The sequence below is a fragment of the Gossypium hirsutum genome, chromosome A12 (assembly GCF_007990345.1).
Source record: "Gossypium hirsutum isolate 1008001.06 chromosome A12, Gossypium_hirsutum_v2.1, whole genome shotgun sequence".
Taxonomy (NCBI): Eukaryota; Viridiplantae; Streptophyta; class Magnoliopsida; order Malvales; family Malvaceae; genus Gossypium; species Gossypium hirsutum.
In genome coordinates, this window is record NC_053435.1 from 103,855,028 (window position 1) to 103,882,310 (window position 27,283).

A 27,283-nucleotide genomic window follows, 5' to 3' on the forward strand; every position below is an offset into this window, starting at 1 on the left:
ATTCGTAATAGTGTTATTTACAAATAATAATACTAGTAGCAGCTAGCAAATGTTTATAAGTATAGTTTAATATATTTAATTAGTATTACATTTCCTTTCCTAATTGAATACTAAATTTGTATTTAATATTAGAAAAATGAGTTTAATTAAAATTTGAACTAATCTTTGTAAGATAAACAAAAAAGTAAACATTGTCAAAACCCTAAAAAGAAAAGAAACCCAGTGGAGTCCCAAAGATTATATAATATGTGTGAGAGAGAAAGAGACAGAAAGTGAATATAAATAGCAGCATAAAAAGAAACAATGATGTGCTGCAACAATCTCTTCTCAAATATAAAAAGAAAATGAGAATTTTTTTTTATCTTCTCTCCTCCCTCTTTCAATTTTCTTTTCCTTTCTTTCTCTTTTAGTTTCTTTCTATTTGGTCCCAAACCCGTGATCTGATTCCTTTTCATTTCTTTTTTTTTTTTAACATATCATCTCTTTCGTCTAACTGCATTGAGTTTTTAGTAGTTGAGATTCTTGGGAATTGTTTTTTTTTTCTTTTAACATCTTTATTGTGATCTGGTTAATACAGTTGGGTCACTTGTTTCTGGGAAGAACCACAAAGTGGAAAGTAGAGGGTTTTCTTTATCTCATGGCGGAATGTTTTTAAATTTATTTTTGTGGATTATTTGTCTCCTGGTGAGTTCTTTCTCCCTCTATATTTCTGGGATTTCGTGGTCATATTTTAAGCTTTTTTCTCTTTATTGTTTATGTGTTCATGTCTTGTTAGTTTTTCTGTTTCTTTCTTTAATGCTTCATGTCTTTGCTTTTTATGAGGTTGGCTTTTTGTTTTACTAAGCGTTGATATAATCACCAATTATTAGGATTTAACATCAAGTTCTGTTCCTCTCGGTAGATTCCGTTTCGAGGTAATCATAATCAAGTTTCTTGTTCTTTTTCTAAAAGGCGTATAAATATAAGCAGAATGTGGCTTCAATGGCTTGTTTTATAGGTTAAAATTTTACCCAGATTCATCTGCATGTTTCAACAATGGACTAGTCACTACATTAGTTATGTCTGAATGGAAGCAAAAAAAAAAGAGAGACCTTTTTATGGTAAATATCTACAGACCCGCATCTATTTTTAATCACATACTTGTCCATGCTTGTTTCATAAGATTGTTGTATGTGATCGTGAGAAGTGACTTCAATGTTCTCCTGGCGCTGTGTGTTTCAGCCACCTAATTTTCTCCTCAGCTGGTAATTGTTGGATCATAGGGAAAAGTTTCTTATGGATGAAGCTTAGTTGAGCCTTTAAGTTATCTTTTAGAAATACGCTATTTCAACGTTTATATATGAATTAAATCTGTAATTCTGAAGGATGCCATTGTGTCATAATATCCTACAAATAGCACTGTTTCAGTGGGAAACAGCTAAGAAAATGCATTGATGTATGATGCTGATGTTAGTCAGTAATTCTTCCATTTATAACATAGATATTTTCGCCATTTCTTCAGAGTCCTTGCTATTGGCTACTTTGGTTTTCTTCTTTAGTAATAATTCTAAATTTGCCAATTACACCTCATATTGACCAAACAAATTTGTGTAGTTGGAAATATTAATAAGGTTAAACTGTTCTATAGCAAAGTATAGCAGTAGTTAGAATTATGGCTAAAATCTTGCAATGACTATAATCAGTTGGCGTTTCGGTTTAAATATGTTGTTTGAATGGACAAGGCAAGGTTAAATTCTATGTTTTTATAATGAAATTGATGGAATGTTTTCAAATTTCATCTGATAATTCTTAAACATGATTTTTTCTAGACGTGTTTCTCACACGGAAAGACCGTTGTCTTTCCAAGATTGGCTGCCTTATTGGCTATTATCATTTTCCCTGAATGGCAACCTTATTGATTACTAGTGGTAGTCATTATGGCAACCTTATTGATTACTAGTGGTAGTCATTATCTTATCACCGTGGTTTCTATGTGACAACTGTGTGCAGAAATGGAGAGCAAAGGAACATGTGAAACATCTTTTCAAGACTCATTTATTCGAGGATGCAAGATCTGATATCAATTGAGGTATTTGTTTCATTCTTCTGAGGAAAAGATGTTGATGCTGGGAGATTTTGATTTGAATTCAGTGCAACGATACACTGATTCACTTAAAGATATTTTCAAACTGACGATGCTCGATCAGGAGATCATATTCAGAAATCAGGTACAAGGATACCTTCTCGGCTCATTACTTGTTAGTTTGCTAAAATTTTCTATTCTGAATTTGCCATAAAGTCAGGCCAGGATTTGATGCTTATTAATAATGTCCCTTTGTTGGGCACACTTTTGACGATCTTGGTGTGGAAACTTTTGGCTTAAACTTTGTGGTGTTAATTTTATAGCTTTCAAACTGGATGAGTTTACATGATTTGGATTTATACTTTAATATATTGCTTTTACTGAAAGGGTGGACAATGAGGCCATGCATGTCAAAATCTGATGCATAAAGAAACACGATTCTACCCTCACTTTAGATGCTTATATTCTTGCTATTGGTTTTATCAGGTCCACGAGCTCCATCGTTTATATAGTGTTCAGAAGACTCTAATGAAGGATCTTCACCTGCAGGAGCATGAAACATACAATTTATGGAAAGAAAATGACCAATCGTGGTCCCAAGAAACCAGACTCCCTGCAGATTCAATTCCCATGGTAATAGAGGCTACTGTCTTTTTGACTGTTAGAAAGTTGACCTCCAAAGATGCTAAAGTGATTTTCAATTTATTAGTTAGAGAACAAAGGCTTTTGAAGTTTGGAATATGATGCCATGTAATCGAGATATGGTAGTTCTTTTTCTTTTCTTTTTTCTTTTTTTTTTTGTCATAGAAGAAATCTGGTTAAGAGTTTTCACTTCTGCATGAATTATCATAACTTTTTATTGTTTGGAAGTGATCTAGTTGACAGGCTAACTGATTTATGCCTTTTCTCTTTGAAATGTTCAGTTGGGCTCAAGATTATCATCAAGTCAGAAGTTGTTAGGTGAGTGGAAGGGCAACAATTACCATAAGTTTCAGCGAGGACCTTTCGATCTTCAACTTTTATCTGATCAATATACAAATCTTGGTGATGATAATCTTCTAAATAAAAGAAAGGTTGGGGATCACTTAAAAGAAGCCATCTATGTAAATTCTCAACAATATGCTGATTTCTCAGATCCACTAGACTTAAGGCTTTCCCTAAGCCTTGGAGTGGCTGCAGGGAAAAAGGAAGATACACGGAGAAGTTGTTATGGCAAGAATAGTAATACTTGCCCCAGAATTGTCATTGATTTGGAAGAATCTACTGAGAGGACCTCAGATGAGGAGGCAAAACATCCGCCTTCTGATTTTGTTGCTAAAGTTGCAGATTCTGGAGGAAAGCATGATTCAGAAGTTACTGTTATCTCTAATCCAGTCATTTCAGGAAGCATGAAGAAAGAGCTATGTCGTGGGATTGCTGAGAGTAGCTCCTTTGTCATGGATAGCAGATGCTGCATAGACTGGAGCTGTTCTGATCAAGGTACTGATGCTTCCTTCACGCTGGAGCAGCATTTTTGTAGGAACATCTGTTCTTTGTCCACCTCAATCATATGTTTTAAATATTGCAAGTTAGCTTTTCTTTATTTGTCTCCTCTACAGGATCAAAACGACTAGATAATATGGCACATGAAAACTTTTTGACTAGAAAGCAGCAGTTCAAATCCTATGGAGTGGGACATTTGGATCTTAATGAAGTTCAGCTTGGTGATTCCTCATGTCACTTAAATGATGCCATAGCTGCCCATCCATCAACAACTAGCTTATCCGGTGGTTTTAGTGAACTTGTTAGCAGGAGTCAGGAAACCTTGTGTCCTACTGCATTTGGGATAAAGGAAATAAAGGAGTTCTCCAATAACAATTTTGAGATGCTTCAACAAGAAGATGGTGTAAAACTTACTTTGATGAATTCCAATAGCAAAGATAGGATAAAGGATGTTCAAGTCAGAAATTCCGAACTCAATGGAAAGAATGAATGTGAAACAAGCTTTGTTGGTCTTGCATGCATATCCAGTACCCAAACAAACCTTTCCCAAGAACATGGCAGTCACCATTCAAACACCCAAAATGGAAGAGATGTCCTGATGCCGGAACTACAAACTGATCCTGCTCATGGTCTGAACACTGCACGTGCAGTTGCTATGCAGGTGAATTGCGGGAAGACTGAAAAAGGGGGCACACGGTTATGTTCTGATAAAACCCAAATTATAATTGAAGATGAACATACTCATCAGTCTCCTATTTCAGGGAAGTCTAGCTGCATTTCAGATAATGATTCAAGCCCTGTAAGGACTATGCAATCCAGAATTGAACCCTATGATTCAAACCTTCCTGCTTCTGATCAGTTTTCTGGAACCCATGGAAGATCTCAGGTTGTAGAAACTTTTTCAAGTGAGCTGGATCAAAGATCTTCTGATAGTAATGAAATGAAACATGAATGTAACAATAACAGGGAAGAATCAGCAGAAGTGGATGATTTGCTCCAAACAGCTGCTGAATCACTTATCCATTTATCCCTGGAGAACCCAGCTTTCCATCATGAATCTTCAACCAAGATGGAATCTAATGAGTTAGAGAATGAGGACAAGGGGCATCGACGGTGTACCTCTGATTATTTTGAGTTAATGACTCTGCAACTGAGTGAAAGCAGTGTTGATGTCTATTCTGTAGCATCAAAGCCATTTGAAGTAAGTGAGCTGGAGGGAAAGGATTTTAGTATCAAACTGAGAAGAGGAAGAAGACTGAAAGATTTTCAGAGGGACATACTTCCAGGTCTTGCATGTCTTTCTAGACATGAAATTCGTGAAGACATAAACATTCTGGAGGGAGTTTTAAGATCAAGGGAGTACAAGAGAATGAGAGCTAAGATGGGTAATGGAGAGAGTTGGTGCACACCAATGAGAGGCAAACGGTCAAGACTCACTTATGTTGGAAGAAAAAGTTTTAGATAATACTATTCAAGTTAGTATAACCCCATATCTTTTAACTGCAAATTATCTTTTAAGCTCATTCATTGATCTAGAGTTATTTGACTATGTTATGATATTATGATATGACATTCCTATTTTTGACCCTTTTTCTTTTAGAGCTATTTAGCTATGTTCTGAAATGTGATTCAAGGATGAAATAACAAGAGCAATGTGTTGACTACGGAAATATTGTTTTGAGAAGGCACCAGCGTTTTCCATTTCAGCAGAGAGGGGCTCTTTGTTTCAGTAAGCCAGGGAGGAAAAGATCTCAGAAATTAAATCTGCTTGTTATCTGAACTCCATAGATTAGCATAAGAATTGATCTTATGAAATGACTCAATGAAATAATGGAAGGAATGGAAGTAAAGCGACTAAAGAGCACATCCTTTAGGAACAAGCATGCTTCAATCGTGGCCCCGCAAAGGAAAAATACCTATGGTCCAAAGAGAGAGTGCTTAAACATGTTTTTAGCGGAACAGATTCATGGAATAATGTGCCAGAATTATTCACCTAAATCTTTTGAATCTTTTATGCCACCTTCTGTAATTTTACATACCCTACCAGTACCACCCTTAGATAGAATGGCATTCGTTTAAATAATGCATTGAATTGGGGTCACTTTTTTTATGAGAAAAAGCTGGAAACATCATACAAGGATAAAACATTCACCTAAATTCTCCCCACATTTTCATCTAGATTAGAGAATTTCTCAGTATCAACAATATTAGCAATAGTGGAAGGAAAGTCAGTACAAAGCTCCCCTTGCTAAGGCATAGTAGCCTTATTAGCATACTTATAAATTCAACATAACAAAACAGATTGAAATTTCGAAACGATGGAAACACAATCCTTTAATAACAAACCTGAATTCAAAGCATCCATTCTATCAACATGAAAAGCTTGCCAAAGCCTTTTAACTACCAATCTCCGTTGCAATATTATCTAAATGCAAAGACTTGAGCCAATAAAAGGTCTCCCGCACCGTATGGATTTCTGGCTGGAAGGGATCAAGAGTGATCTTCATGAAATAGGAAATACACCGCACAAAGTCACTTGAATCATTTCGCACAACTGCTGCCCATCCATACACCCACTATCAGCCAAAATGGTTATGTCAACATTACATTTTAAGCTTTCCAATATCCGGCCTCTGCCAACGAACATTCCCCGCCTCAACCGACGTACGCATGACAACCTAAGAGTTGTGAACTAACCTCACTCCCAACCAACATTACATAAATTCATCCGCAGGTTGGACAAGTTGGCCTGCCATGATAACTTTTTGTTTCCAAGCCACCATATTCTTGCTGTGCCAAATACCTCCCATAACATTCCCAAAACACACCTCCTCCTGTCATCTTGTTGATTAGCCAAAGTTCCATGAATAACCTGGTACAAAACCAAGTTTCTGCCACACAGCAAGTGCAAAAGGGCTATGTATAAAGATGAGATCCAAGTCCTCATTAGTTTGACGGCATCTCGGACAAAAAGGAGTCGATATTCGCCCCAAGTGTCAAAAGCTTACTAATACAAGGCACAAAACCACGCAATAATCTCCCAAAAAAAGTTCTTTAATCTTGGCGAAACAACCTCATTCCAAAGGGATTTCAACTGCATTTAAATTCATGATGAAATGCATATCTAATAATAAATATGAAAAGTCAGGGATCACATCATCTGTTTGTTTCTTTATCTGCACTAGTTTCCCCTGCTTAGTTGAATATATGATCCTTGCCATTAGACTGCAAGAGGACCCGAAAGGGTTCATTGCCAAAATCCCATACCGTAAATCCCATTGAATTGATGGATGATCCCAATTTTGCATCTCAAAGTAGGGGTTGCAGATCAAGTCAACCAATTAGTCTTCTCCACTGAGAAACCAATCAAATACTTGGCATTCATATTCGAAGCAAAAACATATAAAGGCCCAAGTGGGCTCCAAAAGTCGCAACTTCACTTTAAGAACCATTAAGGCCCCCGGGGGTGGGGGGTGGTCTTACTTAAAAGAACCAACGACCGACCATTACCAATACTAAACACAATTAATGTGCTAAAATGTGTTGTCGTTTCTACATTTGCTTGCAAAGATACATTTATAAGTGAAAAAGTAAGCACTGGTGTTTAAGAGATGGGCCTAAATATTGAGCCCACATGTTTAACTTTATCAGGTTAAACCTTGAAATTGAAAGGAATTCTTTCACCTTTTTCAGATATGGGCTTCCATTCATTTGCTTTTCAATGGCTTTGGATACTTTGATTTGTATGAAGAAAATCAATGGCTTTTAAAAGAAAAAAGGACGAGTTAAATGAATAAATTAAGATGTTATGGTAATAAAATTGTAGATGGAATGATGAAGGTCCTTTTAAGCAAAACTATGATTTGTCAAAGTGTGGGCTAACCTTATCGAAATGATGGATCCCTAATATTATTTAGGTATATGCATGAGTGGAATATTGGGTAGAAGAAGCAGGTGTGTTATGTAAAGTTGAGGGGGGCACTACCTTGTGTTATTTCATCTCAGCCACTTGTGTTGCCTTTGCTTAAGCTTCCTTGGGTGGTAGTGGTAGACCCCCATTCCATCATCATCTTTCTTCTTCGTTTTCCTTATTTGAATTAATAAAAGTAAATGAATTAGAATATATGAACAAACCAATAATAACTAATTAGAATCATGATTATCTTTTGAAACTAGTTATTTTTCTTAATCAATAATCATCAATCACATTATTTGTCTTCGTGGGAGAGACCTTAATTTATTTTTTATGTTAAAAAATAAACTAATTTTATCAAGGCAATGAAGTTGTTGGCATTTCAACCTGCTGGATGCCATCTTTGTCCACCAGTTCAAATTAAATAATTCACTTAATGCATTATTTGGGTTTGATCCAATTTAATTTTAAATTTGATAATTGTTTTGGGTTTTATTTTTTTATTTAAATTAATCCTTAAACTTGAAAATTGTTTTCACCTTCAGATTTAATGAATTAATCTAGAAAAAAAAGTGTTGAATCCCTAAAAACTATTACCAAATTCAGGCTAAAAAAATTTTAAGCCCATGGACACCAATGAATTTTTTGGAAAAGAAGCAATAATCAACTACTAATGTATTTTCCTACTAACAATCATTTCGTGGAGAAAATATATTACTCACATTCATTGGCTGAAAGAAAAAGGAACATCACTGGTTAAAACCAAAAAAAAAAAAAAAAAAAAGAACACACACACATAAATTGAGTGGTTAAACATGCACCAAAAGGTTTAATGATCATTGTTGTCTGAATTTAAATAAGATGTTTAAGGATTGGCAGTGTAGAGTGTGTTTTTGTTTGGTTGAGGATGAAAGAAGGATCTTTTTCTTGCAACGAACATTAAAATGAGTTAAATGTGATTGTGACCCAACACATGTCGATAGGTCTGCACAAAGTCTAGAACTGAATCTCCAAATGCTGTCATCTTCCAAACCCCCAAATCATAAAACGAGAGAGAACCGAGTTTGGATGTAGATCCAATTTAAAATCTTAACTTAAAATGGTGTCCCCACTTGTGAAATGAGAGGTCCTTCTATGTTTCAAATTTTGTCCCCATTCGTTAAATATCACTTGGGACGTAATAAAAGTGAGAATTATATATATATATATATGTCAAGATTGTACTACGCTTCTTCTTTCTACATAAAACAAATTTCAATATAAGACAACCCTAGATTTGAAATCTTTTTGTCCCAATGAGCTATGGGATTTAAGCCAACACCACCAATTGAATGAATGCAACCCATAAGGTTTTTTTTTTAATTCTAATTAAATAAAATTAATTCTCTACCATCTGACTTGGTAAATCTTTCACTTTAAAAAGCTTAGCTATTTTTATACATTTGAAATTTAATTAAATAATATTATTTTTTATTTGTAACAATTTAATTTTTTATATTTTAAAATTTAAGTTAGAAGGTTAATATTGTTTAACTTTTACTATTAACTTTATTTGTACGATATTTTAAAATGAAAATAAATTGTTATGTAACAAAAAAATAAATTAAAATCCTGCCAAAAATATAGAGACATGGGAAAACATTTGTTCTCCAAACCCAACGCTTCAGAGAAAAAATGCTTGCAAGAACATGAACATCACAGACATAATCCACATCAACCACTAGATCTAACCTCCATGAGCCGGTACATAAGATCCGTCAACGACAGCCATATTCTTCTCAATGGAACCATTAGAGTATCATAGATTGATAAAAACTATCGAAACCAAGCATGGACAAAAGCGAGCCTCAATGAATAGGGGAAAACATAAGCCATAACCCACTCGAGAAAGTTTTTATTTTTTAATTTTTAAAAAAGGGCACCTCCTCATGTCAAATGTTGCACAAGGAGCGAGCAAAGTTCTGCAACAACAAGGGAAAGATGTCTAAGATGGATGCGGGAGAAACATGGAAAGAGTGAGAAAAATGAAAAAGAGAGGAAGGGATGGGGATGGGGAGGAGGGAGGCAAGATGAGGGAGTGTGGCCAGAATGGAGTGGAGGCCTGTCGCTAAAAAAAAGGCAGTCGCCCATCCATAGGATTTTGCATTGGAAAGGTTGAGCGATGATAGAAAGAGTTTTAATTTGAGAGAAAACTTATTATGTTCCTAATGCTCGGGTAAAATTCCAAATTAACACTTGTACAAGATTAAAACAAAGATGGCGGGTTTCAATCAGATTTGCAATTTGACTTGTGAATTGTTTTATGTTTCAATTCGATTTTTAAAATGTTTGTGATATTTTTGGTTTGGGTCAGGTCAAGTTTTTTTGGTTCAGTCAATATAAGTTTAGATCATTTCATCATCCGATCATTTTAAATTCAAGTCACTTGGTTATTTATTCAAATTATTTTAACTTTAAATTTGAGTAACTTCCTTCAAATTAAAATTAATTTAAATTTAAATTAAACAGATTTAAATTAAGAGTAATTATTTACTACATCGTTAATAGAATTTTTTAAATTTCACAAATAAACTTAAGATATTACAAGTGTCATATTTATTTATATAATTATTTTTTTTACTATATTCTATAATATTCTTATTAAACTCTTAACCCACTCAAAATTTTTTTAAAAAAAATTCACTAATAATATATCAAATAATTTTCTTTCAAATCAAAGTCAATAAAATTTGGAGATCTAGATTAAATTTTCAAATCTAAATAAAAATTAACAATAGACCCCAAGCAAGGGGGAGCATAGGTTAGTTGAAGTGGCACAGATAACAGCGAATAACTAAACGCCACTCGAAACCCAAAAAAAAACAACGTAGCAAACTGCTCATTAGATTTGGTATTTGATGGGATGGGGAAAAGTGGGGACAACAATATCTCTACCCTATCTTCCTAACAGATTTCCCCACAATTCTGAGTACCAACCCCCCCTCCTCCAATCCCACATTTTTTTAGGTTTCTAGCTTAGGGTAGGGTACCCTACCCAGCTATCCTTATAATCCTGTTTTACCTGCCCTACACCATTCTCCTAACCACCGGGTCTCCTTCCCAAACTGTTGCTTTTAATACAAAAGATTGGGTGTTTTTAATTTTATTCCCATCCCAAGCTTTACCTCTTAACAAACTCAATAATTTATCATGGAATTACATGTTGTCGTATTCCAAAAACAACACATTATCCAATATGATTTGGTTTTGTTGTAAGAGAGAGGAACAAGGGAAACGAAACAGAAAGTTGTTTTATGAGCAACAAAGATAATAAAATAATGGTTCCTATTGTAAGAAAGCCCACCAAACCCAATTGCATTCCATGCCTAATAAACTAATACGACAGCAAAACAGCAATTTCTGCCGCCGCTTAAGACAAATTTGCTTGTTTTTTATGATCACAATGATTCTTCATTTGTATTAATTGATATAATTATTTTAAAATTTTAAAAGGAAATTCTACTTCACCCTTCCATAATAAATGAAAAATGCAGCATATTTTTAATTAATCCGAGGATGATATGTTAATGTAACTTTACTCTTAATTATATGAAATTATATACCGTCAACCCATTAAATATTAATTTTAGTTTTATTGGGTTTAGAAATAAAAGTTGAAATTGGAAGTCTTGGACTGCCCCCACGTACTATCATCATCATTCATATAAAATCCTAGTGTGGACTCTTTTTTTACTTTGCAAATGATGAGGATCCACATTTTTCACACTTCCATCATTTAGTTCTTTTAGAAATAGAACCTCCCATTTGGGTTTTATATTTTTGAATTTATGACACTTACTTTGTGGGCGACCAAAATAATATTTTTTAGATAAAGTAATTCCTTTTGTAAGCAAATGACATGTAGTTATATGCATATATGATTTTTTTTTAAAATTTATAGGTGTTTTCGTACATTTTGTCCTCTAAAATCAATTTTGTTTGAATTATAGTGGCACTTAGTTCAAATTTCTCAAAATTCAGACATTGTTTAAATGTATGGAAAATAATGTTTACTTCCCCTTTAAATCACTTGTTAGTAATTTAATTTATATTTAAAAATAATTTATATATATATCGAACTTTAATATCCCACCTAAAGAAGATGTGATTGTAAATTATAAAGAGATTTCAGATATACAAAGTAGGGATAGCAATGGAGCTAGGGCGGAGACAAATATTACTAAATCTATCACTGCTTCGCTCTATCACCCGCCCCACTCCACTATATATGTATAATCTTCAAAATAATTACAACTTCTATAGATGTTAAATCCATCCATCCTCGCCTCACTCCGCTTCAATTTTAATTTTGTTACTTATTTTTAATATTTTTAATTTTTTTAAAGTCAAGTAAATATATTTAAACATAATTTTTCAAAAAAAATATTTAAACATAAAATATTTTTATTTTTATTTTTATTCTAGTTTGTGTTTTTAAATTGTTAACCTTTTAATAATTTATATATACAATGATACAATGGTAACTTCATATATTAGAGCGGGTCGGGTGGGGTAAGAATTACCATAATTACTCCATATTCACTATCTAAAAGAAAAAATCCACATTGCTCCGTCCCGCCCCACATCCACTTTTCAGAAGAAAAAATATGTTCCATTTGGATTGGATCGGATTGGTTCAAAATCTATGGGGTGATTCGAGTTTTGTTGTCCCTAATATGAAGGCCTAGAAAATATTTTTCATGATTGCATAACTAATTAAAAATGCATAATGACTTATTTGACCCTCCATCTTTACAAAAAAAATCATTTTAGTCCATTTAATTTTTCACTTTCAACCTTAAACTTGCAGTTTTTGTTAAACCACCCCAAAATAAATGAAAAAGCTAATATTCTTTTTAACTTTTCTCACATTCCATACTCGTGGATTGCTATATGGATAACACATCAACATTTAATTAATTTTATAAAATTTAATTTTTCAAAAAATTAAAAAAACTATTTTTATGATTTAAAAATTATTTAAAAATTATTTAAAAATTATAAAAAACTATTTTTTAATTTTTAAAAATAATTAAATGCTAGTATGTCATCTACGATGCAACCTACTTGTAAGCCACGCTAGCAAAGTTAACAAATTTCAATTTTTTTTATCTATTTTGGGGTGATTTAATTAAAAATATAAATTTAAAGGCTAAAAGTGACGAAAAATTAAATATAGGGATAAAATAACTTCTTTATAAAGTTGAAAGGCTAAAAAAATCATTATATCATAAAAAAAAGTGTTCAATCTTTAAAAATTAAACTCAAAGTTAGAAGTCACACCAAAACTCAATCATTCTCAATATAAATACTATAAATAATATATCTTCTCTTTTAACTTTAATATGAATTTTTCATGTTAATATGTCAACAATGGCAAACCCAAGGGCTGGCACAGGCCTCGGCCTCCTAATATGGAAATTTTCTATTTAAACCTCTTAAATTTTTAATGGTAAAATTTCACTTTGGCCTTCCCCAAATGATAAAAATTTAATTCAATCTTTTAAAAATTATAAAGATATAAGCTAATAAAATGGTAAAATTACATTTTTATTATCGTAAAAATATATAATTTAATTTCGACCCCCTAAAAAATTTCTGGTTTTGACCCAGTATGTTAGCTAATTAACAAATTTTTTTCTAATTTCAAGTACAAATTAATTATTTGTTATTCATATCCTTTACCTAAAATTTTTCATTGTTGACTTAATTTGGGATTTGATGAATTTTTCATTTTTCGTAATTATTTGTTGATACATTGAATAGGAGGCGAAGATAGGTGGTTCATTTTGTTTGGAATAAGATAGAGAGTTGTTTGATAACATGACCAGATTAGAAGAGGAAGAGAATGTGAAGTCTGAAATTAAATGATGAGTAGATTAATTTATGGGTTGGGCGATACATTAATTTAAAAAAATGTTCAGGTCCACATTCAACCTAGCTTGATCCACTCAAAAAACTATGTCATCATTTTAAAAACAATAAAATAATATTTTATATTAACAGGTATATATCTTACAACTAAAATTTTAAAATATTTAATTAAAAATCTAGTCAAGTTGGTCGATCTGAGAGAAAAAAATATTTTTTCAAGCTTGGCCCAATTTGGATCGGGCTAACAATTCATAGGCCAAGTTGTTCAGTGCCATAAGCTTAAGCGGAGTGGCGCTATAACATGTCATGATCTTCTTGAGTAGGACATGGTAGTTAAGATTCGGTGTGACAGTTAATGAGTGGTTTTGCTTGACAAAAAAATTATAAGATAGACGATCTTACAAGAGGTTCTTCTGAGGGTTTGTCTAGGCTATTATATAGGGGTGTAACAATCTTGTATATTTTTATTGAGTTTTATTTTATAATACCTATTTTATATTAAAAGTATAATTATCAAAATAATATATTTAAAGCTAGCAAATTTGATTGGTAAAAATCTGTCATAAATTTTTTATTTAACATAAAATATTTAATAGTAAAAGTTAAAATTTGAAATTAAAAAGTAAAAAAATCTAAATTATTAAAAATAAAATTACAATAATTAAATATCAAAATTTCAAGAAATAATGAAAATTTAATCATTCCTATTTGATCAATCTTTGCAAATGCGAGACAGGGGAGGGGGGTTATTTTGCCGAATTCTAATAAACCCGGGTGATGGATATTTGTTGTAAGAGAGGCCTGGACATATGGAAAGAGCGGACCATATGATTGAGACACGTCAGCAACCCAACAAATTGACCCCAGCCGGATTCGAGCGTGTGAGTTGCACGTGCCTCTCATGCGTGATGTCCCACTTTCTCTCTCTTCCATTCATCTCATAAATTGCGGCTAATTGTTTAGAAACAAACAATGCGGTCCCCGTCTCGGACCCAACTTCCCCCTTCTCTTTTTTATTTTTCTTTTCTATTTGGTTCCGGTGGAATTTTTAATTTTTTAATCCTTTATTATAATTTGTCTCCATTCCTTTCTTTATTTTTATACTCATTTGTTTTAACACTTATTAAAAACATATTTTTTTTACAATTTTTAAAAATTATAACTCAATCGAATATAAGAAAATTTGAGTTCAAGAGTGTTGAAACGCATTATTTTCTTATTAATTATTGATTAGAAAATATTTGTAGACATTGTATAAAAAAAAAATATATATGATTAGTACGTATAATGAAATTGTTATTCACCCTAATTATCTAAACTATATTCATATAATTTTTTTCATTAATTTATCGAGTTGAGCATTCATCCATTTATATTATATTTTATGTATACGATATTGATATAAATTAAGATGTTACCTACTTAATTTGATTGTTATGTTATCCAAGTGAAGTAATAAAAATGATAAAAAAGAAAAGGCAGTTTACATTATAATAGTTACAATTAAACCAGATGAACAAAAGGTATAAGTATAACATCAGCAGTAGATTAGTTGAGAGTGGAGTTAATCAATTAAGTAAAATAAATAAATAAATAATAATATGGAATTTGAAAGCTAGCGGCTTGGAGAAAGAAAAACCAAAAGATTCTGGAATATATATAGTTGAGTTAAAAGTTAATACCCTGAAGGACCATCATAATATTTTCTACTATTACTTTCACTAACATTTCTTTTAATTAACCAATGTTTTGCACTCTTGTGATTAACAATGGAAATTTATTTGATAATATTAGTGGATTGAGTGCCACATATCACTTGTATTATCACAAAAATAAATATTTATATAATTCATTAAAAAATTCACTTAAATTCTGATTTTTAATAAAATAACGAATAGTCATATATAATAATTTTTTGTCATTTGCTATTTTTGTATATAAAGTAGTTAAATGAAACAACTAAAATGAGATGTGGAACCCAAGCCTAAAGACAATTTCTATTTGATTTACTTTTATCACTCTACCCATAATTCAATTATTGAATTTTTTATATAATTTTAATGTTAATATTAGATTAACGTCACAAAATTTAGTATTAATAATATATCAAATTTTTAATTGTTATAAATCTTCTAATCTGATTTAACCGAGTTGATTTCACTTAGTATATATATAAATCGAGACATACAAGGGTGTAACTATATGGGCTGGCAGAGGACCCGACCCCTCTAAACTAGATAAATTTTTATTTAGGCTATTTAAAATTTTTAAAAATTTAAATTAATAAATGTAAATTTATACTTTGGCCTTCCTAAAAATAATAAAATTTTAATTTAATCATTTAAAAATTATAAATATATAAACTATTAAAATAATAAAATCACATTTATATTATCATAAAAATTATAATTTAATTTCAACACTTAAAAAACTTTTTCATTCCATCCCTAGAAACATCCATTTTTAAACTCAACTTATAACATTAAAAATTTCAATATTAGCTTACCAAATACGAATCTATTAACCCAATGAATACATTTGTCCGGGGTTTCTCTTCTTCTTCTTTTCCAGAAAAGGCAAATTAAGTGGGGGTCAGTAGGGTAGGGCTAGCTTTCTTTCCATCCCTAACTCCACGATCATCAACATGAAAATCTAAATTCAAAAAGAGAAGAAGAAAAGTCAAAATCGTATATAATGGACCTGACACGAAGTGAATTGAAATAATTTGCCAAAAATGTTGACAAACCTAATTTTGCCAATATGTCAATCCATTTATATAACAAAATTTGGAGTACGTACATTTAAATTTATTGCCTTTGTCAAAAACCTTACCGTAAAAAGCATACAGGATCCTGCAAGATCTAATCTCTTGAAAAAATAATTAATTTTGAAGATTTTGATGTCAAAGACAATGAAAAGCAAATATCATCACATGAATCTCAATTATGTAATCACCTAAATAGCTAATCTTTAGACTTATAATTGCTCTATTGACAAACTCGTCCTTGCATGCATTTTTTCATACTTCTTTGCCTTCTATAGCTAATAGAGTCCATTAGCTATAAAATACCCTCAACATTTGTTTACATTTTCCTAGAAATTTAACACACTAAAGAAGGAAAGCATAATTGTTACACAAAGGAGATGATATATATCATTTGTCACAAATTTGGATGTTAATTAAGTATGAATTTACAGCAATTTCATGAGCAGTACTGCTAGTAGAACATCGAAAAAGGTGAGAACCATCGGACAAGGGTGACATGGCTATGAATGCGGAGACTGACACGTGCCCTTCTTTCAAGGACATGTTGATGAATGGTAATGAGGATGCTCAAGAGGATTGGGGGAATATTTAGGATGAAGATTTTGAACTCTCGGAAGGTGATGTTGCGAATAGATGGTTGATGGGATTTCTTCGATCCGGTTATTTGATAGAGTTTATTTGTTGATAAATAAAAGCATGAAGCGTACAATTGTTATCAAATTTTTGGGCAAAAAAATTTAATTGTAGTGTTGTATATAATAAGATCTATTCGTTGTGAAAATCGTCTCAATCAATGCAACTTATGTACATTGTGAATCATTATTTCTTCTTGGGTTTCAAATCAGTGAATGGCTATAAAAGAAATTTAACCCAAGATCCTTAAGTAATCTTTGATCAATAACTAATAGCTCAACCATGCAGTCTTTTATCCCTCGAATATGGTGGTATGGATTAGGCTTCCTGCTTTACTTGAAGAGATGTATAACAGAGACATATTGTGTCCAATTGGTACTATAGTTGGGAAGGTGATTGAAGTTGATTATAAAATTGACAATGGGTCAAGGGGTCGCTTTGCTCATATGGTGATTATCAAATATTTTTTTTTGGCATTTAAACAGTTTTTTTTATTTATAAGTGGTACCTAAACTGTTTTTTTCTTAAATTGACATTTTTATTAGTTCAATCGTTACTTAAACCGTTAAATCTATTAAAAAAGTACAACCACATAAAAATTGACATGTAGCAAGAAGAATGACAAAGTATGATTTTCATTATATAAATATTTAAAAAATAGAGAAAACTAGTTCACCTAATTTTTAACTTGGTTCAATTGGTTCAACCCTTATTTCTAGATTGATTCTTCAATCTAATCGTTTAGTTCAGTCTGATTCGGAGAACACCAATTTTGATTGATGAAAGAATTTTTTCAATCCCGTTAGGTCAAGCAAGTAGGCAGTGAAGTTCGAAAACATAATTAATCACCCGCATCTTGACCTCAGGAGCGCCAATTTCAAATGTAGGTAGCATTGGCAAACATTACAGAGGAAGGAAAAAAAATAAAGAGAGAGAAATGATGTAAAAGAAAATAAAAGAAATAGAAATTATATTTTAAAGTTTATATGATGTGGGCGTATGTTATTAGTTGAAAATTTTTAATGGATAGAATTGTTTGGTGTAAAATGAGGAAGTGAAGAAATAATAGGTAGGGTTGTTTAAATAAAGTGTAATAATGTAAGGGTTATTTAGAATATTAGCAAATATTTTTTTATTCAACCCTTAAATTGAGTTTTCATGTGTTATTGTATTTAAAAAGCTAATAACTTGGTTCACCAATTATTATTGTTTCTTTTGCAAATATCTAAAGTTTTCACAAATAAAACGACACTAAGGCATATAGGAAAACAACATGAAGTTAAGAACCGTAGGTGATAGACAAAAAGTAAAAAGACTTTTGTCTCAAACACAGCACAAAATCAACTGCAAATTTTGTAAGTTGATGTTGAAATTTTCGATATTTGGCATCAACCAACACCCCAAATTTATTTTTATTATTATCATCTAATTTCTCTGGGTCAATTAATTCTATGCATCTTCAAGATTTATAGGTAGTTATCAGTCTTTATCTCACTTTGTCCTAACTCCTATATTGAATTTCTTTGATGGATGGGTTGCTTTTCGGAATTTAAATTAATACCAACAACGACCTTACATTAGTGTTGTTATTAGATTTGGGAAGAAACTACGCTAATTTTCAAGGTGGGAATGTGGAAAGTGAGCGAGTCTTGGCTTAATTTCTGCTCCCAAAATTTATAAAAACTTTTATTAATATATTCTCTCCATTATAGTGTAATGCTTTTTCTTCTCTTATTTTTTATTTTCCTCATGCAAATTGAAATATATTTTGTCATCAGTTATTTATTTTACTCTATGTTTGGATTATCAATAGCTAATGAAAAGAAAGAAAAAGAAGGTAAATGAAAGTTCAAAAGAAAAGAAATTATTTGTACATAAAATTAACAAAAATTGTTTCGCTAAATAGTGGATAAGAAATAATTGACGATGTAATAATTTTTGGGATAATGTCATATTTAGTGTTTAAATTGTTACTGGAATAATTGAAATTGTCTAATGCGATATATGAACTATCAATCCATGTATTATTATAATATCTAAAATTAACATCATTAATAAAATTTAAGTTCGGCAAATGAATTTTTTTTGCCTTAAAGTATACAATTTTTCTTTTTTTGATACCTAATTTTTTTTTATCAAATTAATACCTAAAGTTATATTTTATTTATCAATTTAGTTCATTACTTTTAAAAAAATCTATTATTGTTTAAAAATATTAAATGAAATGTGGCCAATTAGAAGGTGCCATGTGACATTCTTTGATTTTGATCTATGTTGACTTAATAGTATTTTTAAATTTTATATTAGAAAGTTATTTTTAAAATTTTAAAATTATATATATTTTTTATTTTTTGAGAAAATATTTTTAAAATTTAAAAATTTTCTAATACATAATTTTTTATATTCTTTTTAATTTTTCATAATTAAATTATTTTTTCAAATTTTTATTATATATTTTTTAAAGTATTGTTTAAATTATTGCAAAGCTTATATATATATATTTGACAAAAAAATCTAAATTTTATTTTACAAGTTAATGAGGAAAAAGCAGGGGGGGGCCTCGTGATACAACTTTTTGTTTTTAACCCTTTTTTACACACACCCTCTCTCTCTTACTTACATCCAGCAAACCCTCTATATATTTCTTGTGCAGAGAGCTCTCTCGCTCTCTCTCTCTCTCTGTTTCTTTCTCTAACAGAATTTAAATCTCCTCTTCTTATAAATGCCCACTTCTTTTTTTCTTTTTTTGTCTTGCTTCGTTTAAAGGGTGTGAGGAGTATCAAAGGAAGAACATTGGGAGAGAGGGGAGACAAGAGGAAAGGAAGTGTTGGCCGTTTTGGCTGTCTTCCTTGTTGAGTGTTATTGTTTCTTTCTTCTTTGCTTACATGGTGCGAGTCATAGAGAGAAGAAATAAGATTAAAAAGACAGGGAAATAGATAATATTTATAGACAGATAGATTGCATAAAAAACAATAGACAATGTCGGCTTACAGAGACAAAGATCCCCGTATTCATGGCATCCAATCCAAGATTCGTGTTGTCCCCAATTTCCCCAAACCAGGTTCCTCTGTTCCTTCTTTCCCTTTTAAAAATTTTTTTTTGCAAGATTAAAAAAGAAAAGAAAAAGGTTTCTTAGTCTCTTTGTTCTGTCATGTACTCCGTTTTTTGTTTTTGTTGCCTTGAAAGTTTTGTAAAATGGATTATGATTTAAAACCCAGATTTTTACAGCCTTTGGAATAATATAAACGACCATAAAGACTGAACTTTTATTGATTAATACGGTTTTTCTGCCCAATTCAAGTTGGGACCTTGTCATTTTGAAAGAAAATTGCATGATTTATCTAAACCAGTTCCATATTGTTTGTTGACGTTAGATTGTGCATTTGGTATCATGTATGGTGGAAATGGCAGGTATTATGTTTCAAGACATAACTACTCTTTTACTGGATCCTAAAGCATTCAAGGACACAGTGGATTTGTTCGTTGAGAGATACAAAGGGAAGAACATTTCAGTTGTTGCAGGTAAAAAACAAAGTGAAGATAAGGGGAGAAAACCTTTTTATAAAAATGGAAGGTCCTTTTTTTTCCCTAAAACTATTATGGTTTTTGATGTGCCAAAGATTTGATCCATAGCTTTTCAAGAACTGTTTTTATGGCTGTTTGATTAGCATCAAAGAGGGTGGGGTCCATGGTTATGAGAAAGTAAGCTTCTGTAGAAACAGGGGTAAAAGGGATATGCCCCCTTCAAATTGCATAAGTTTCTGGTTATCTTTTTTAATGCCGTTTCACGGATTTTGGAATGGAAGTGACTCTTGTTTTTTTTTTTTTCTTTAAATTTCATTTCTCGTTTGACTACCACCCCTTGTTAGTGGGAGGAGCCATTGATTGCTCCCTCTCACTCTCTTTTGTCCACACACATTCTTGTTGTGGCCATGTCCTTGGATCCTACTTGGCTTGATGGTGGTTGGTGATGGATGCCCACCTTTCTTGAGGTGGACAGGATGATGTAAATTCCCAGCCGCCTTTTTCTTATAATTTTTAGCCTTAATTATACAACCATAATGTGATTATCACTGCTGAATGATTGATGCATTTGTTGCTTATTGAAATACTAGTTGTTTTCCTCCATTTTCCCTTTCATTGCTGGCTTTGGTTAGCTTCTACATTGCTGGATAAAATGATAATTTGCTGTTTTTTTTGCCTTGTCACTTTGACACACTACAAGGGCAGTTAAAATGGGTTTTGATAATCCTATCATTGATAGTGTTGCCTTGGTCAGTATGTTGTTTCTTTTTAATAAGAAAAGAATCATTTAAGCATTTATTATTTATATGTGCTTTGTCTTATTGCATGTTCATTATAATTTGTCTCTGTGTGTGGTAAAGTAGACATGGGTTGTCTTCTTGTGTAAATGGAACCTATGTGGAAAATGGCGGCGTTTCCCTCACAAGATAAGGGTAACACGTTTTCACCATTCTTGTTAATGTTGTGCAATAGGTTTGGTCAGTTCCTAGGGTTCTGATTTTGTCATACTAGAACAAGGGTGTATATTGTATTTGACTGCCTTTGGAAATTCAAGCCCTTTTTTGTCAGACTCAAATCTTTTCTGATTATGCAAACTGTCAATCAACTACCAATTTCTTTGCCAATGGTCGCGCATTGATCATGTTTATGCTTCTTGTGGTTGGTTCGATTTCTACATGTCACGTTTAAGTAATTCATGCTAGCCTTGGCCTGCTCTTCTTGTTTAGTTGGCTTTTCATCTGGTTTAAGGTTGAGGAGGAGAATCTAACTTTTACTTAGAATACCCAAGTTCGTTCCTATTTTAAGCGGATAAGGAATGGGGGATGAATTTGGAGCAATACTTGCTATTTAATTCAACTCAAAAATATTTTACAACGTTTTTGGAGGGGTGGCAGGGGGTTTACATACCACTTGTAATAGGCTTAATATATAGATTGGCCCTTGATCTTGACAATTTTTTTCACATTGGCCCTTAAAATTCTTTTAGATCATATTGGTCCCTAAAGTAGGCATCTGCTACACAGATTGTTTTTCTTTAAGAATTTGTTGAGGTGGACAAGGGGGATTCATCTTTAACCATTCTTAAAACTAAAAAGCTTTAAAATTTTGAAAAAAAAATTGAATATATAAAAAATATAAAATGAAAACAATAAATTAAGTTAGTATTTTACATTTAAAAGCTTACTCTTTAAATATTCAACTTTAAAAAAAAATAAAAATAACTTTTAAAATCTAAAGATATTTAATAAATAAAAATTAAAAATATATAAAAAATGAATAAAACAAAAAATAATGAAAAATTGATAGTGTTGACTGAAGTTAACTGGGCTTGACCAGAATTGATCGACATTGAGAGGGAGTTGACCAATGTCAACCGGTCAATTTTGTTTCTTTAATGGTTAAAATATTTTTTAATCTTATATTTTTACTGTTTCTTCTAATTTACTACAATTTTAACCAATTTTTTTTTAAACCTTTTTTGAAATGTTAACTAAATTTGTTATTTTTATTTTCAATTTATATACCTATTCTTTTTTTAAAGTTTTATAATTTATATATTTCTTTTATTTTTTAACAAAATTTTAAGGTTTTTTAAGAAATTTTTAAGAATGATTAAAGATGAATCCATGTGTATTTCTCCACATCTTGACCCCATATTTGTCCACATAAACAAATTCTTCAAAACAACTTGTGTTAGTGTAGAGACCAATTTGTGTAATGGATGCCAACCTTAGGGATTAATATGATCAAAAAAAAGTTGAGGGGCCAATGTGAGAAAAGTTGTTAAGTTCAGGGGCCAATCTATATATTATGCCTTAAAAAACTAATGGTGTTAACCATAGGGACTGATTTGTGCAATGGATGCCAACCTTAGGGACTAATGTGATCCAAACAAAAGTTTAGGGGTCAATTTGAGAAAATTTTCCAAGTTTAGGGGCCAATCTATATATTAAGCCTTTGATATAAATCATTAATCTTCTATCACTGCATTTGTCTCTTGTTTTGTTTTCCCTCTAGCATATGTTGTACTTACAGATTATAATAAGAAAGCTTGAATCTCAGGTATAGAAGCTCGGGGTTTTATCTTCGGTACTCCCATTGCATTGGAAATTGGAGCAAAGTTTGTTCCCTTGAGAAAACCGAACAAGTTGCCTGGTAATATTTCCTACCGTGCAGATATGCACAAGAATCTTTTATATTTTATATATATATATATCATGCTTGTATAATCAGAAATTTGTCTGGTTATCTGATGTACCCGAGAATTCTGGTAATACATTTCATTCTACTTTTATCTATTTTACTGTTATAATAATAGAAAATTCAAGCTTAGTGATAAAAATTGCACCATAGTCAGTATTTAACGATGAACTAAGATTGATGATTAGTCAGGGTGATTACTTGTGCATGTTTGTCAGAGCTGTCTCTAATGTGATAACTGTTGATTGCCTGTGTTTTTCGTACATATTCATAATTTTCTGAGTACATTATTTATCTTATCACTTGATATTCTCAAAGATTGAGTAGTATATTTATTTATTTTCATACCATTCGGATTTATTAAATTCTCGAGGTTAACTTGTCTGTTTTTTTTTTTTTCCTTAAAAATGTACAATGTTTTAGGTAAAGTTATTTCAGAAGAGTATGAACTGGAATATGGAAGGGATTGTCTGGAGATGCATCTTGGAGCTGTTGAACCCGGTGAGCGGGCTTTGGTTGTTGATGACTTGATAGCAACTGGAGGCACTCTTTGTGCTGCTATGAAGTTACTGGGTAAATCTTACAAACTCTTAACACAAACAGCATATTGTTATTAAAAGCCGAATGCATATAACTAAATGGCAATGGTATTACAAGAAAAGCTGCCTGAAGATGTTTCTTACTGCAGTTCACATTTGTATTTGCACTGTTAATAAGATGCTCATAACATGGCATTCAGTTCGGTAGGTCAGTGAGTTCAGAGAGGTGTCTCGGCCAAAAGGAAGTAGCAGCAGACTGTGACATTTAGTTTGAGTTGTGTTATACCGTGATTATATTTTGCTAGGAAACAAAAATTAATTCTTGTGTGATCTTCATTGACATTGATTATCATATTCTCAAAGATGGCATTTGTCTTCTCCTGATTTTGCTGAATCTTTTCACTGTAAATGTGGTAATCTTCAGAACGCGTTGGAGCAGAAGTAGTTGAATGTGCATGTGTTATCGAGTTGCCAGATTTAAAGGTGTGTATTTAACTTCCAATCTTAGCTGCATCTTGTATATTGTGCTCATAAAAGCATACACTTTGTGAAGGCAAAGGAATTTTCAATTTCTGTATATATCATTATCCATATACATAGATGTTTGTGTATATTTGGTTTAGGCCTTAATTAGCAAAATATTGTGATTAACATATTTGTAGGGTCGAGAACGCTTGAATGGCAAGCCATTGTATGTACTTCTGGAGTCCTACTGAGCCTATCCGACAAACGGTGCACTAGCATAACGAGATGTACATTAGAGCTCCATGGATATCTACTTGCACCTGGAATCTTTATTTTTATTATTATTACTATTATTTATTCTCTACTCTCATTAGTGAAGATTGATAAAACCTTGGTGATGGAGAAAGGGCTTTTGATTAAACAAAATGCTATTTAGGATTATTCTCATTTATTTCTTTTTTTTTAATTTAAGAAATGAAATTTATAGACCCTGAATATATTGTTGTCTTGATAAGACATGTGTGGATGGACCCTTTCTAGTTTCTACAAACAGAGATTCCCCCCATTGTCGTGCCTGAAAATCGTGTCTCGTAACAACAGTAGCTTTCTTATACCTGGATATGTATGCTGAAACAAACAATGCGGGATTTGTCCAATCTTCAGGGCAGGAGATGCTTTTAGATTGCGTGTCCACAAAGAGAACAAACATTTAGGAATGGTTGTCACTGTTGAGGAAGAGTTCAATACCGCTGTTATTGAAGGTCATATGTTTTACAACTCAACCATGGATGTAACTTGGGCAGAAAACAACGGTCTAAAAAAACCGTATGTATATTCCAAAAATGCAAATGTCGGTTGCATCTTTCCTTAATTTAAAATACAGATGGCAAAGGTTAAGACAAAAGAGAAGAGGGAGGTTCTCAAGTGTTGTGGAGATCGGTGCCCTTACGTTTTCACTTTCCATTACAATGTCACTGTCGGCTGGTGATTGCAGTGTTTTCAAATTTTAGGAACATTAACATTATCGTATTTGGCAGGTTATAATGCAAGTAACGTTATTCTGGATCTCGCCTTATACGTATATCTTAATGTATTGCAATTTTTTATTTTTTCTTTGTAACAGCCTTAAAATATTCCGAAAACTTGGGAACTCCACCTATAAAAAAAAAAGCCACATTTCAAAAAAATATCTGCATCAGCAACCAACTTGGTGCCTACATGGAAATAACTTAAATTTTAATTAAAGAAAAACAACAATTCAGTTTAACGAGCGAGAACCTTTTACCTAGCGAGGAAAACTAAACAACAGTTCAGTCACCCCTAAATCCCTCGGAACCCAAAAACCGGCTGGCCAATTTCTTCCATGAAATCTGAACATTGTTAAAAAGAAGAATCAAAACCCATTGTTCTTTCTACCTAAACATCCATAGATGTCGCCATTTTGTGTCTTCAAATCTCCAAATAATTTGGATTCCACCATCAAGAGAATTTCACTAACCCCAAATCCTACTGTCACTTCTTATACCCCTTTTGAAGTAGCTAAAGAATGGGAATGAAGTGTGGAAGTGAAGGGGAAATGGTTGTTTGGAAAGATAGAAAATCTGGGAAAGCTTTGAGGAAAAAGAATGTTTTTAAGTAATATTATTTGATCTGATTAAAGTGTTAAGAGACAGAGAAGAGTGGGGATAAAGAAATGAGAGGAGACAAAAAAGGATAATGCAAATTGCAAAATTAAAAATCATTTTAACTGTAGAGGAAAATAACAGAACTTTTATTTTAATTCATATTTTCCATGTCATCCCCACATTGTTTACTAACTTAGAAGAAATCACAACACTTGGCACTTTATAATAGGTTATTAGTGCTAATTTCTTTTTAACTGACGTAGAGTATTTTAGTTAACTAAGCAGAAAAAGGTTTTAAGTATAAATGTGGGAAAAGTAATAGAGTTTGTTGAGCATTAAACCTTTATTTAATATAAATAAATGTAAAAGAAGAAGCAAACAATATAAAATAAAATTTTAACTTAATAATAATTATTGATGAGGTATGTAAAAGCTGTGCACACTTGTTGACTAAAAAAAAATACAGATTTGATTTTTAAAATTCAATCCAAAATTAGTAATCCAATCTAAAATCATTAAAATTGGATTGATGCAAAATTAAATAAAAATCAATTTAAAAATTGTTTGAATCTAATTTAAATTATTGCTTATTTGTATTGATAATAATAATTTTTTATTTCATTTTTCTATTTTCAATTATTTAAGAAATTTTATTTTGAATTAATTAGATTAAAAACAGATAATCAGAGTGGTTTAACTATTACTATGAGTTTTGAGACATTGATGTCAAAAAGTACAAAGAGTATTTTTTTAATTATTAATAATTTATACAATGAAAGTATATAAAAAAAAGTAAAAACATGGAGTGAAATAAGCTAATGTGGAAAGTTAAATAATTAAAGTTTTAAAGATATTAGTATCACGGGCTAATCGGGCATCAATTTATCAATTATGAAATTATTAAAATATTCTTTCGAATATAAAATAAATTATATTTTTTATGAAGATATTTTTATGTTTTTATATAATAAATCAAAAAAAAATTGATTACACACCATGAATGATTATCTTTAATATTGTAACTAAAGTACGAATTAAGTTTTAATAAATATATTTATTATATTTTTTTTACGTACAAACCTTCACTTTATATATATATATATATATTCTACAATATTTTAATCTTATTTATTACTGCCAATTCAAAGATTAGGATGATAATTAACATTTCAAAATTGATATAAAAACATATCACTTTAAATATAGATACAATAGCAGACAAAAAAAAGAAGACGTAACTACACTAATTATCATATCTGCAGGTTACTGAGCATGCACCATAAATACAATCGAAACATCTTTGGATGCATTCCCAATTCTAACGCTGATTTCAGACTAACTTGCAGTAGGTAGAATGGTAATGATGATAGGAGTTGAATGTCTCCAGGGATTTTGAATCTTATATCAGCTGCCTGGGAGATGAATCACCTTTGACCCTGGATTTCTCCTATCTATTGCTTGACTTTTTGTTAATCATTCTCTGTTTGGGTTCAGATAAAATCATGATGGACAAAACATAGAGCTAAAAATATCTATTTTTTTTATTATTAATGATTTTTGGCTTTTTATTCAATTCAAACATTGAATGTATTTTAAAATAGTTATTACTATTTATTTGGCGGCAACTGAAACATGAAGATATGCATAATTTAAATTAAA

General features: G+C 31.4%; 2 protein-coding genes across 13 annotated transcripts; both read left to right on the forward strand.

Moving 5' to 3' along the window:
* The first annotated feature begins 251 nt into the window (after positions 1–251).
* On the forward strand, positions 252–5,563 carry LOC107886095 (uncharacterized). 11 transcript variants are annotated; one of them, XM_041083503.1, is made up of 7 exons: positions 264–684; positions 870–914; positions 998–1,100; positions 1,990–2,207; positions 2,612–2,695; positions 2,986–3,541; positions 3,661–5,214. In XM_041083503.1, the coding sequence occupies exons 4-7, from the start codon at positions 2,097–2,099 to the stop codon at positions 5,007–5,009; spliced, it is 2,100 nt and encodes a 699-aa protein (XP_040939437.1). In that variant the 5' UTR covers positions 264–684; positions 870–914; positions 998–1,100; positions 1,990–2,096; the 3' UTR covers positions 5,010–5,214. The 11 variants fall into 11 exon arrangements, with proteins under 11 accessions (XP_016665413.2, XP_040939437.1, XP_040939438.1 ...); XM_016809926.2 differs by having other exon boundaries at positions 265–684; positions 823–914; positions 2,549–2,695; XM_016809925.2 differs by having other exon boundaries at positions 265–684; positions 2,549–2,695.
* A 13,762-nt stretch (positions 5,564–19,325) lies between these two features.
* Positions 19,326–25,064, forward strand: LOC107886096 (adenine phosphoribosyltransferase 4). Of its 2 annotated transcripts, none has more exons than XM_016809931.2 (6): positions 19,326–19,831; positions 20,182–20,292; positions 22,858–22,950; positions 23,419–23,568; positions 23,959–24,017; positions 24,197–24,494. In XM_016809931.2, the coding sequence occupies exons 1-6, from the start codon at positions 19,750–19,752 to the stop codon at positions 24,248–24,250; spliced, it is 549 nt and encodes a 182-aa protein (XP_016665420.1). In that variant the 5' UTR covers positions 19,326–19,749; the 3' UTR covers positions 24,251–24,494. The 2 variants fall into 2 exon arrangements, with proteins under 2 accessions (XP_016665420.1, XP_040939439.1); XM_041083505.1 differs by lacking the exon at positions 24,197–24,494 and adding an exon at positions 24,663–25,064 and having other exon boundaries at positions 19,394–19,831.
* Positions 25,065–27,283: the final 2,219 nt, after the last annotated feature.